We start from the raw sequence: 14,428 nt of genomic DNA on the forward strand, positions 1-14,428 counted from the left end.
TGATAATAGTTGAAGATAGAAGCAAGTATTGATTGAACAGACCATTGGTAATGCTTGTTCATTTAACAGATATCACAATTGGGTTTCGTGTGACAAAGCAGCCCATTTACAGGAGCCCATCATGACTAAATTTCTAATCATGACCTTATCATAATCTAACAGACAAAATAGTGGCACTTTTATAAAGTTCTGTGAATTAACTAATCAATCAGGAATTAGTGGGTGGGTTCTTTTGTCGGGGTATTAGAAAGCACCTTCTATAACCACATCAAACTCTATTTATGAAGGTCCACTAGATGTATGCATCGATTGATATAAAATAAGGAGATGGTAAGTGGAATTTAGAATCCAAGACCTTTGTCCCCTTTGTCAACCCCTCAACCCTCCTTTTATGTATTTAATTTGCATCTAACAAACAAAGTAAATATGATTTTCTTCACTTGGTTTCATTGTTTTTTGAACCAACCAAATACAGTAGATATATAGTGGTAACAATCTTGGTTCACTTGTATAGGTAAATGGAAGAAGAACCAGAAAAGAGTTGATGTGGTTTTGATTAAAGATGATAATAAATTACGTTGGATGAAGATGTTAGCTTTTGATGAAGGTGACGTTCGTTGTTCTCAACAGAAGCGTAAATCAACAGGTAACAGTCGGTACATGGTTTACACGTTGCAGATTTTCATAGTTTATTAGGGTTTTCTTCATCGATGAAGATGATAAAATAAAAAAATATAAAGAATCAGGATGGCTTTCGATGGATTTGGTGGTTTGAACGTGAAATGGTAACAATAAAACAAATGATGGTGGTTTCTTGGTGGGTTTATGGTCATGTCACAATAGTTTATAAGGTGAAGGTGGTGGTTGTAAGACTTGAAGAAGAAGATGGCAGTTTGTTTGTTGGTGACAGGTTAACACTGAAGCATGAAACAAAAATTGCAGCACCCTGTAGTAGTTATGATCGTGGTGTGTTGATCGAATAGGTTTCAATTAGTAGTTACTTCGTAAATACTTGATGTTTTTGCGTGGTTTTGATAGTTGAAGAAGAAAGAAAAATGGATAGGAAGGAAGATGGTAATGGAGTGTGTTATGGGTCTTTATGATGTTCTGTGTTCTTTTCTTCCAGTCTTAGCAGGTGATATCAATATGTAATGTAATTGAACAATTATTTGTGGTAATCATAAATCAATCACGTTTGTATGGTAGTGTAAAGGTGTCGACAGGTTCTTCAATCACTAACCGAGAAAATAAAGAAAAAAAATTCAAAACAGATAAAGATAGGTAACGGAATTTGTTTTCATCTGTAATTGATTTGTACTAGCAGCGAATCTAACACAGTTTGATTAAGATTGGAACTGATTACATGGTTTATCTGTATTTATCTATGTAAGGACCGTATAAGTATATATATTTATATTTATAAAGTATCTGTATCTATATATATATCTGATATATATATCAGTATATATTTTCCTACTAAGTTTTGTAATATTACATAATAATATAAATCTATTAATAAATTTTAGAATGTTATAAATTTTTAATAAGAATACTAATACTAATAGTAATAATAATAGAAATATAATAATAATAATATTAATAATAATAATAATTTTATCAAAATTATATTAATAGTAATAATAAGAATAAGAGTAATTATAAATTAATAATAATAATATTATTGATGGTACTATTAAAATGATATAACAATTTATTTATATATTTTCATATTAATATTATTAATATAAATTTAAATATTGAAAGTAATAATAATATTACTACCACAAATTAAACTTATTATATCAATATTAATATTACTTATTATTAATTATGTAAAATTAATATTCAAATATCGAATTTATATATATATATATATATATATATATATATATATATATATATATATATATATATATATATATATATATATATATATATATATATATATATATATTTATTTATTTATTTATTTATTTTAATAACAACTTAATAACTCTATATATTATTTTTGCATTTTTAATTCCAATTGATTAAAGTATAATTTATTAATTCAAAATGTTATAACTGTATACTACACATTTAATTACACAGAATTGTTCGTGAATCGTCGGGAATAGTCAAAGGGTAATTAGTTACATGAACACAGTTTAAAGTTTTTGAGATTCAACATTACAGACTCTGCTTATCGTATCGAAATCATATAAAGATTAAGTTTAAATTTGGTCAGAAATCTCCGGGTCGTCACAGTCGGCCCATTCCTAAGGTTCGAAAACGTCAAATTTCTGGTAGTTGCAATCGACTACTTTACAAAATGGGTCGAGGCAAAAACGTTAAGCACGATTACAGGAAGAAAAATCTTAACCTTTGTATGGGAGGATATTGTTTGTCGTTTTGGCTTACCACGAGAGATAGTCAGCGACAACGGCACACAGTTTGCACACAATCCATTTAAGGACTGGTGTGCAGACATGGATATTCAACAGTCATTTACTTCTGTGGCCTACCCACAGGCCAACGGGCAAGTCGAGGTAACTAACAGAGACATCGTTGCCTGCATAAAAGCAAGGCTAGGCAAACACCGACAGGGATGTGTGGATGAACTCCAACACGTACTATGGGCACACCGGACAACACCGAAAGACAGTACAAATGAGACACCTTTTAGTCTAGTCTACGGCACCGAAGCGGTCATCCCGGCCGAGGTGCTTGTCCCAACCAACCGAATAACAACATTCGGTGAACAACAAAATGATGAAGCACTACGAGAAAACTTGGACGCTCTGGAAGAACAACGAATGATAGCACATATCAGGCAAGCCGAAAATGAAATGCCCCGTTCATATACAATATAAACGATTCACAATAGTTGATTACATCGTGAGGTAATTGACCTCTATATGATACATTTTACAAACATTGCATTCGTTTTTAAAAGACAAACTTTCTTTACATTGAAAGTTGACGGCAAACATATTATTTCATAATACCTCCAACTATAATTGACTTAATAATAATCTTGATGAACTCGACGACTCGAATGCAATGTCTTTTAAAATATGTCATGAATGACTCCAAGTAATATCTCTAATATGAGCAAATGCACAGCGAAATATTTATTTCATACCTGAGAATAAACATGCTTTCAAGTATCAACCAAAAGGTTGGTGAGTTCATAGGTTTATCATAAAACAATAAAATTTATCATTTTGATAGACCACAAGATTTAAATCCTGCATGGTACAAATGGGCCCGAATCCTATACCCACCTGTAATGTACATGCGATATCTTTTAAATACAGTACACCTTTCTCGTGTACGAAATCATCTTTCATATATCTTAGTAACCGTACACATATCTTGTGCACAAAAATAACTTACACATAACCTGTGTATAAAATCATTCTCTCGATACATAACATTCACTTTTTATTGCTTTCATAGCTTGGCTTGGTAACCGACCTTAACATATAATGCGCATAATAATATCCCCAAAACAGAACATCTCATCTGTATAATAATCATATAAACTTCGAAGTACTAAACACCACGCCCACTAGCCCTTCCGTCTAGTGAACATTCTGGGTGGGGGTGTTAAACCCGGTAGCTACCTTTAGGATTCGCGTCAATTAGGCGTGCACTAATTCTCAAAATTAGTGATGTTCCCTAATTCTTAGGTTACCAAGCAATAATAATCAGGGGAAAAATATTCATATTAATTGTGGCAATTATCACGTCCACATAATTCAATGGTGGCAATTATCACGTCCACATAATTCATTTGAGGAATGTTTTGCTTGTGTCTATCTCGTCAAACATTTATAAAAGCATTTCATGTATTCGCAGTTCAAAATGTATTTCAAAAGCATTTAATAAAGCAGTTGTAAAAGTAGCGCATGTATTCTCAGTCCCAAAAATGTAAAGAGTAAAAGAGAATCAAATGAATTCACCATACTGTATTTTGTAGTAAAAATACATATGACGATATTGTACAATGCAGGGTTGGCCTCGGATTCACGAACCTATATCATTTATATATTTATTAATACCTATAATCGTAATTGAACAGTTTATATATTATTATTAATGATATAATATTTTTTTTTATAACAATAACTTATTTACTTCATTATATTTTTCATTTTATATATTTAAAATAAAAGTATAAATTTTGTTATGTTTTATGAAATAAATATATTTATATCATTCGTTTGTTAAAACAGTAATTTAGTAATATGAAATAATATTTAAGATACTAAAATAAATTTAATACCAATATTAATAATAATGATAATAGTATTAATAATTCTATTAATGATAACGTTAATGATAGTTTTTAATAATAAATTCATAATAATGATAATAATAGTAGTTTTCAATAAATTGAATAATTTAATAATACTGGTAATAATTAATACTTAATACCTAATAACCATCTTATTACTAATGATAAACTTAATAATGACACTCTTGTTAATAATAATAATAATAATATTAATTTTAAAATGATACTAATACTAAAAATAACGTTAACAATACTTAATGGTGTTACTTATTAACAAAATGATAATAATATTGGTCATAATACTTATGTTTACATAAAAATAATGATAATAATAATAATAATAGTTATAATACTAACAATATTCTTAATTATAACTATAATCATAATAATAATGTTAACTAATACTTTTAGGTGACAAAATCTATAATAATAATTACATTAATAATGTTAACAATAATAATAATAATGATATTCATAATACTTAATGATAATAATAATACTAATAATAACAATACCAATACTTAATAATAATTATAATTATGATACATGTAATAATATAATAATTAATAATAACAATAATAATAATAATAATAACAATAATAATAATAATAGAAATAAAATAACAAAGTATACCCTTTATAATCCTTGAGTAAAAAGAAATGTGGCAGACGGGACTCTAACCCAAGACCACCCGCTAACCCGCAACACCCCTTAACCATTCTAGCTGCCTTGCTTATCTGTTTTGACCCGACCTTTAAATTATATAACTAGTATTTTTCTGATCTCCAATTTCTTCTTCACCTTCATAATACAATCCGACAAATGACCAAATTCTAATCTTAACAATTTGTTACCAGTTTGATTTAGGTCTTATTATTAAATAGAAAATCATTTGTTTGTTGAATATTTGGAAAAGCAGAAAAAAAATATATTTGTAGCAGGTACTGAATTCGCAAAAAAGAAAAAAGAATATGAACTCAAAGTTGATTTTTGAATTTGAGACTGTTTGAGACCACGATCATAACATGAAAAAGGTCAAATTTATCTCCTAGAAACTTTCTGAACACTCAATTAAACCTAAACCTTAACAGAAAACTCGAATTCGATCGTAGAACGTTGTTTGACTTTTTATTTCTAAAACTTTTACATTGAAATTAGAACTCGATAAAAGGAATTGGAGCGTGTAATTTTGCAGATAGTTTGGCTAAAAGATTCCTAACATAATAGCATTAACACATTTTGAAATTGTTTTGGAATCGAGCATTTTAAATTTTTCCTCCAAGAACAGAGGTGATTAAATAAAATAAAAAGAATTTGATTAACTTACAATTCGATTCTATAAAAAAAATATATATACTGTAATTGTTACAGAGAATGGAGAAGATCGAATGAGTTCTCTAATACATGAGTTAATTGGTTGTTTTATGGTAAAGGACTTCGACAGGATTAATAAGTCAGTGAAATAAAATAAAATAAAAAAATATAAATCAGATAAAGACCCATAACAGAATCGTACTAAATTGGATATCAATCTTCAACAATTTGCAGACCAAAAACAAAATCATACAGTTGAAAGTGTACTGAATTCGATATTGGGAATATGCTTTATACGATTTTCTTGATTTTTTTATTTGAAATATATAATTAATATTAATATTGAATATAACTATATAAATAATAATAATAATTCTTTTAATATCCTTAAAATTTATAATAATTATGTTAATAATAATAATCATAATATCATTTATAAGATAATACCAATAATACATATTGATAATAATAATAATAAGTTGATATTAATAATAACAATGATAATTTCAATAAATTTTTATAATAATCAATAATAATAAAACTGTTAATATTACTAATAATAGTACTAATTATAATTAACAATAAAAATGTTATAACAATTCTTACATATCAAATTTCATATCTATATGCTATATCTAATAATATTATTAATACAGATATTACTATTAATATTGAAAGTAATATAACAATTATATTTTTATTTGCAAGAAAGTTTATTATGTTGGTATTATATCTTATTAGCTATATAATATTTACTAATTATATTATATATCCTATGATAACATTTATTGGCTATTGAATCATAAGATTACATATAGATAATAATATCATGTATATGTTTATATATTCTTTTTAATTGTACTTAAATTTTGTTTATTTATATATTTTTTTTAATTTTTAATTCTAATTAATTAATGAAAGTGTATCTTATTTATACAAAATATTATATATATTCTTATATTTATATTTTTATTTACAGATAATAGTTCGTGAATCGTCGGGAATAGTAAAAGGTTAATGAATACATTAAAGCAGTTCAAAAGTTTTGAGACTCAACTTTACAGGCTTTTGCTTATCGTGTCGAAATCATATAAAGATTAAGTTTAAATTTGGTCAAAAATTTTTGGGTCGTTACAGTACCTACCCGTTAAATAAATTTCGTCCCGAAATTTGATTGGAATCGTCACGGTTGACAATAAGTATGTTTTCATGACACATACGAGTTGGAAATTAGAGCTTTATCGTCATTGAGTAGTATAGCTTAAAACAATTCAATTTTTGTGAAGAGTACGAGTGAAGTTATCATAAAAGAGTGAAATGAAGGAATGTAGATTCGTCATATCTTTTGACGTAGATGGGCTGATTTCCGGAGTTCAAAAGATTTGGAGAAAATCTTCGTAATAAGATTTGATTCTTCGGTAATTAAGGAAATTAGGATCCGCTTTAAATGTGATCATCTGTTTTGATTGATCTGTTGGCTATTTTACTATAAATTCACCCTCTTCATTTCCTTTATATTTTGGAGTTCCATACTTTTATTTTCTCTTCTCGACTTTAAGTCAAATGAATAATGGTCCAGAATTTGTAAGTATGAAGTTTCGAATGAACATGACTAATGTTCTAAGAGAGATTGTATAGCACGATCTTGATTTGTTTAAATTACCAGAATCTAAGAGAAAGGTAAAACTATCAAGAAAGTATGTTCTTGATATGTTTATAGATTAGATAGAATGTAAGAGTCATGTAACATGGCACATGATGATGTTATAGTCTGTGAATCATCACATTCCATTAGAAACTCAGCATGACTTACTGTAATATAATCATGTTGATCAAGTGTCATTATATTATACTAACTCATGCATCAGTCCCCAACACTATTTCAAAAACATTCATATTCTAGATTCGAATCTTTCAGAATTTAGAAACTAAAACAGTTTCCTTTTATGAAATAACACATATAGCGAGGAGAGATAATTAATATCGGACGAGAATATTTATGAAGATATCTTCAGAAATATTGAGGATATTAATAATGAAAGATACGATAATATCTTAGAATTTTTGAATCAAATTGTGATGAAGAAATTCATTCACGATGATTTAGAGCGATTAAGGAGCAAGGTATTTGTTTAATACTACCATATCTGAATCATCGGTTATCAACCTGAGGTGGTTTCAAGAGAATCGTGTTTTTAGATGATTAAACGCTGATGGTAATATGGTGGAATATAAAAGGTTCCCCGGTAATAATAAAAGAACACGCATATATTTCAAGGTTATAAAAAGGTTGTTCCGAACGAAAAGTTGAAGTTGACTTGTTGGAGCTGTGACAAAATTGGCTAATTTGAAAAGGGATTGCAAAGTTATTTTTGGTAATAACAACTCCCGAAGGGTTAGTACAGATACGTTTTGAACATTTACTCATGTTCCGAGTGTTTTTAGGTGCATACTATATGCATCAATCTTTTCTTTCGTAGATGAAGTGCGATTGAAGTGTTTTCAAGAATTATGAAATATTTGAACGCAGATTGGAATCGTTAAGATACAAATGAGGTTTAAGATGAAATCAAGTGGCAGACTTGAAGAATTGTTTAGTTCATATGTTATAACCAATATTTTAATTCATTTTAATTATCCAATGTTATTAGTCCACAGTCGATAGTCCACAGTTAGCAGTCCAATAATTCATATATAGTTTAATATATAATATTCGAATTAATTAATATGTATCGTGACCCGTGTACATGTCTCAGACTCGATCACAACTCAAAGTATATATATTATTGTAGAATCAACTTCAACCCTGTATAGCTAACTCCAGCATTACTGCATATAGAGTGTCTATGGTTATTTCAAATAATATATATAGATGGGTCAATATGATATGTCAAAACCTTGTATACGTGTCCCGATATTTAAAGTGCGTAAAATAAATAACGGAAATTAAATTGCGAGAATTTAAATTGCTATAAATAAATTGCGATAATTAAATTGCGATAAATAAATTGCGATAAATAAAATGTAATACGGAATTAATCAGTTAGCTAGGAACAGTTAGCGTGGATTCTTATCAAAATTCTTCTCATAGTTAAATTGTTTGTTTCTAACAAATTTTATTTTTGTTCAATGTTTTTCTTCATTATGCCACTTGTTGGATTTTGATAGGTCAAAATGCAAATATGAAATTGAATGAAAATGGTTATTTTGTAGTGAACGGATTTGTATATCTCGTGGATGTAAGTAGGATAGTAAATGATTGTTAAATCAGATTCGAAGAATGTACAGTATAACTTATTAATGTGAAATCTAAATATTCCTCGGGTATTACCTACCCGTTAAAATATTTTCACCATTAACAGTTTGTACAAAAGAATTTTTAATTACAATCTTTATGAAAATATACTTACATATATATTTTCTTTAGACGTAATCATAGATTTAATGAGTTAATATAATATTAACCTCATTTGATTTACCGTTAGAACAAGAATATATAATCTCTAAAACATAAGAGATTACATAATCGCCATGTCGAACGAAGATAAATGATGTAGAACGATATGTAGAATGATGATTATACTCGAGGTACAGAATGAGATGTTGAGGCGTGTGTTGTTGATGGTATGGGTGCTATTGCTGGTGGTCATGTTGATGTCGGTGATGTTACTGAAGCTAGTAAGTTTTCACCATATTTTCCAAAACTATTACTCGAGCACGAAGTTCGCTGACTTCTTGTATTACTCCGGGATGATTGTCGATCAGAACGAGTGGATGAATAAGGTTTAGAATTGTGGATAGAATATAATTTTGACGAGATACTCTAGAAATGAGAGAGAAAATGGTATCTCGAACAGGTTCGCCGGTAAGTGCTTCAGGTTCATCGTCAAGAGGGTAATTTGGTTGATGGAAAGGATCGCCTTCTTCGCTTCTCCATTGATTAAGTCGACTACGAACCCATCTCTAATTCATCCAGAATAGATGATGGCTAATTGATTGATTCATTCCGATTACACTGCTTTCGGAGCTCGAGTGGAAATCCATATCGGAATAGCTGTCGAAATAACTATCGGAATAGCTATCGAAATCTGAGGGACTCGAACTGGTTGAGGGATTCATCTCGTACGATCAGATAAAGTATTTTTGATAATAAATAGATTATATGATGTAGATTAGTACCCTGCAATACATAATTTACATATGCATATACTAAAATCCCATAAGTTACGGAGGAATCTACGGAAGCTGTCAGGTAAAGGTAACAATAACCGATACGCTAAGATATGAATTTATCTATACACTGTCTTTGCAATAGAGGCAGTAAGACGTGTTTAGACTTTAAGGATGATAAGCAAATAATTTTTCGACACTAAATGATAAGCAAAACTTTTGACATGTAGACACGGTCGAAGTCCAGACTCACTAATGTATCTAAACAACTATTAGTTAGATACACTAATGCAAGACCTGGTTCGCTAACACCACCTCTCTGATACCAACTGAAATGCCCCGTTCATATACAATATAAACGATTCACAATAGTTGATTACATCGCGAGGTAATTGACCTCGATATGATACATTTTACAAACATTGCATTCGTTTTTAAAAGACAAACTTTCTTTACATTGAAAGTTGACGACAAGCATACTATTTCATAATACCTCCAACTATAATTGACTTAATAATAATCTTGATGAACTCGACGACTCGAATGCAACGTCTTTTGAAATATTTCATGAATGACTCCAAGTAATATCTCTAATATGAGCAAATGCACAGCGGAAGATTTATTTCATACCGGAGAATAAACATGCTTTCAAGTGTCAACCAAAAGGTTGGTGAGTTCATAGGTTTATCATAAAACAATAAAATTTATCATTTTGATAGACCACAAGATTTAAATCCTGCATGGTACAAATGGGCCCGAATCCTATACCCACCTGTAATGTACATATGATATCTTTTAAATACAGTACACCTTTCTCATGTACGAAATCATCTTTCATAAATCTTAGTAACCGTACACATATCTTGTGCACAAAAATAACATACACATAACCTGTGTATAAAATCATTCTCTCGATACATAACATTCACTTTTCATTGCTTTCATAGCTTGGATTGGTAACTGACCTTAACATATAATGCGCATAATAATATCCCCAAAACAGAACATCTCGTATGTATAATAATCATATAAACTTCGAAGTAATAAACACCGCGCCCACTAGCCCTTCCGTCTAGTGAACATTCTGGGTGGGGGTGTTAAACCCGGTAGCTACCTTTAGGATTCGTGTCAATTAGGCGTGCACTAATTCTCAAAATTAGTGATGTTCCCTAATTCTTAGGTTACCAAGCAATAATAATCAGGGGAAAAATATTCATATCAATTGTGGCAATTATCACGTCCACATAATTCAATGGTGGCAATTATCACGTCTACATAATTCATTCGAGGAATGTTTTTCTTGTGTCTATATCGTCAAACATTTATAAAAGAATTTCATGTATTCGTAGTTCAAAATGTATTTCAAAAGCATTTAATAAAGCAGTTGTAAAAGTAGCGCATGTATTCTCAGTCCCAAAAATGTAAAGAGTAAAAGGGAATCAAATGAACTCACCATACTGTATTTTGTAGTAAAAATACATATGACGATATTGTACAATGCAGGGTTGGCCTCGGATTCACGAACCTATATCATTTGTATATTTATTAATACCTATAATCGTAATTGAACAATTTATATATTATTATTAATGATATAATATTTTTTTTATAACAATAACTTATTTACTTCATTATATTTTTCATTTTATATATTTAAAATAAAAGTATAAATTTTGTTATGTTTTATGAAATAAATATATTTATATCATTCGTTTGTTAAAACAGTAATTTAGTAATATGAAATAATATTTAAGATACTAAAATAAATTTAATACCAATATTAATAATAATGATAATAGTATTAATAATTCTATTAATGATAACGTTAATGATAGTTTTTAATAATAAAGTCATAATAATGATAATAATAGTAGTTTTCAATAAATTGAATAATTTAATAATACTGGTAATAATTAATACTTAATACCTAATAACCATCTTATTACTAATGATAAACTTAATAATGACACTCTTGTTAATAATAATAATAATAATATTAAGTTTAAAATGATACTAATACTAAAAATAATGTTATTAATACTTAATGGTGTTACTTATTAACAAAATGATAATAATATTAGTCATAGTACTTATGTTTACATAAAAATAATGATAATAATAATAATAGTTATAATACTAACAATATTCTTAATTATAACTATAATCATAATAATAATGTTAACTAATACTTTTAGGTGACAAAATCTATAGTAATAATTACATTAATAATGTTAACAATAATAATAATAATGATATTCATAATACTTAATGATAATAATAATACTAATAATAACAATACCAATACTTAATAATAATAATTATAATTATGATACATGTAATAATACAATAATTAATAATAACAATAATAATAATAACAATAACAATAATAATAATAATAGAAATAAAATAAAAAATTATACCCTTTATAATCCTTGAGTAAAAAGAAATGTGGCAAACGGGACTCGAACCCAAGACCACCCGCTAACCCGCAACACCCCTTAACCATTCCGGCTGCCTTACTTATCTGTTTTAACCCGACCTTTAAATTATATAACTAGTATTTTTCTGATCTCCAATTTCTTCTTCACCTTCATAATACAATCCGACAAATGACCAAATTCTAATCTTAACAATTTGTTACCAGTTTGATTTAGGTCTTATTATGAAACAGAAAAAAATAGATTTGCAGCAGGTACTGAATTCGCAAAAAAAAGAATATGAACTCAAAGTTGATTTTTGAATTTGAGACTGTTTGAGACCACGATCATAACATGAAAAAGGTCGAATTTATCTCCTAGAAACTTTCTGAACACTCAATTGAACCTAAACCTTAACAGAAAACTCGAATTCACTCATAGAACGTTGTTTGACTTTTTATTTCCAAAACTTTGACTTTGAAATTAGAACTCGATAAAAGGAATTGGAGCGTGTAATTTTGCAGATAGTTTGGCTAAAAGATTCCTAACATTATAGCATTAACACATTTTGAAATTGTTTTGGAATCGAGCATTTTGAATTTTTCCTCCAAGAACAGAGGTGATTAATTAAAATAAAAAGAATTTGATTAACTTACAATTCGATTCTGTAAAAAAAAATATATACTGTAATTGTTACAGAGAACGGAGAAGATCGAATGAGTTCTCTAATACATGAGTTAATTGGTTGTTTGATGGTAAAGGACTTCGACAGGATCAATAAGTCAGTGAAAGAAAATAAAATAAAAAAATATAAATCAGATAAAGACCCATAACAGAATCGTACTAAATTGGATATCAATCTTCAACAATTTGCAGACCAAAAACAAAATCATACAGTTGAAAGTGTACTGAATTCGATATTGGGAATCTGCTTTATATGATTTTCTTGATTTTTTTATTTGAAATATATAATTAATATTAATTATTGAATATAACTATATAAATAATAATAATGCTTTTAATATCCTTAAAATTTATAATAATTATATTAATAATAATAATCATAATATCATTTATAAGATAATACTAATAATACATATTGATAATAATAATAATAAGTTGATATTAATAATAAGAATGATAATTTCAATAAATTTTTATAATAATCAATAATAATAAAACTGTTAATATTACTAATAATAGTACTAATTATAATTAACAATAAAAATGTTATAACAATTCTTACATATCAAATTTCATATCTATATGCTATATCTAATAATATTATTAATACAGATATTACTATTAATATTAAAAGTAATATAACAATTATATTTTTATTTGCAAGTAAGTTTATTATGTTGGTATTATATCTTATTAGCTATGTAATATTTAATAATTATATTATATATCCTATGATAACATTTATTGGCTATTGAATCATAAGATTATATATAGATAATAATATCATGTATATGTTTATATATTCTTTTTAATTGTACTTAAATTTTGTTTATTTATATATATATTTTTTTAATTTTTAATTCTAAATAATTAATTAAAGTGTATCTTATTTATACAAAATATTATATATATTCTTATATTTATATTTTTATTTACAGATAATAGTTCGTGAATCGTCGGGAATAGTCAAAGGTTAATAAATAAATTAAAGCAGTTAAAAAGTTTTGAGACTCAACTTTACAGGCTTTTGCTTATCGTGCCGAAATCATATAAAGATTAAGTTTAAATTTGGTCAGAGGGTCGTCACAGTAAAGAAGCAAAAAATTGCAAACCACTACGACAAAAAAGTCAAGCCACTGAACTTTCAGTTAAACGACTTGGTGTTACGCAGCAACAAGGCCAGCCGGCAGCAAGATGTCGGAAAATTAGGACCAAGATGGAAAGGACCTTACAGGGTTGTCAGCATAACTGAGTATGGTGCATACCACCTGGAGACACCAGACGGAGTTCCGATACAACGCCCTTGGCACGCCTTTCATTTGAAAAAATATCATGTGTAACTTATCTGTAACCGGGAGGACTGATCACCCACTCGGATGACAGAAAGGTAAAACACTTATGTACTCAAATCATTTTTATGTATAAGTCATCAATAAAATTTCATTTTATATACTTATGCACTGTAATGACTCTGAATATGATGCAAATCAAATCAAACGTCTTTTGGCATATTTCAGACCTACCGCCAGAAGAAATGCCTTCTAACTTTCGTTGGTAAGAG

General features: G+C 28.0%; 1 protein-coding gene across 1 annotated transcript; it reads left to right on the forward strand.

Annotated features, from left to right (window-relative positions):
• The first annotated feature begins 2,468 nt into the window (after positions 1 to 2,468).
• Positions 2,469 to 14,207, forward strand: LOC139841998 (uncharacterized). The gene is made up of 2 exons (XM_071832178.1): positions 2,469 to 2,812; positions 14,039 to 14,207. The coding sequence occupies exons 1-2, from the start codon at positions 2,469 to 2,471 to the stop codon at positions 14,205 to 14,207; spliced, it is 513 nt and encodes a 170-aa protein (XP_071688279.1).
• Positions 14,208 to 14,428: the final 221 nt, after the last annotated feature.

The sequence above is a fragment of the Rutidosis leptorrhynchoides genome, chromosome 4 (genome assembly GCF_046630445.1).
Source record: "Rutidosis leptorrhynchoides isolate AG116_Rl617_1_P2 chromosome 4, CSIRO_AGI_Rlap_v1, whole genome shotgun sequence".
Lineage (NCBI taxonomy): Eukaryota > Viridiplantae > Streptophyta > Magnoliopsida > Asterales > Asteraceae > Rutidosis > Rutidosis leptorrhynchoides.

What these genes read in the sequence shown, in the direction of transcription:
- LOC139841998 (XM_071832178.1), top strand. Translation starts at nt 2,469, where the DNA reads ATGGATATTCAACAGTCATTTACTTCTGTGGCCTACCCACAGGCCAAC. An exon ending in CGAATGATAGCACATATCAG is followed by an intron (nt 2,813 to 14,038) that starts GCAAGCCGAAAA and finishes GGTGTTACGCAG; the next exon opens with CAACAAGGCCAGCCGGCAGC.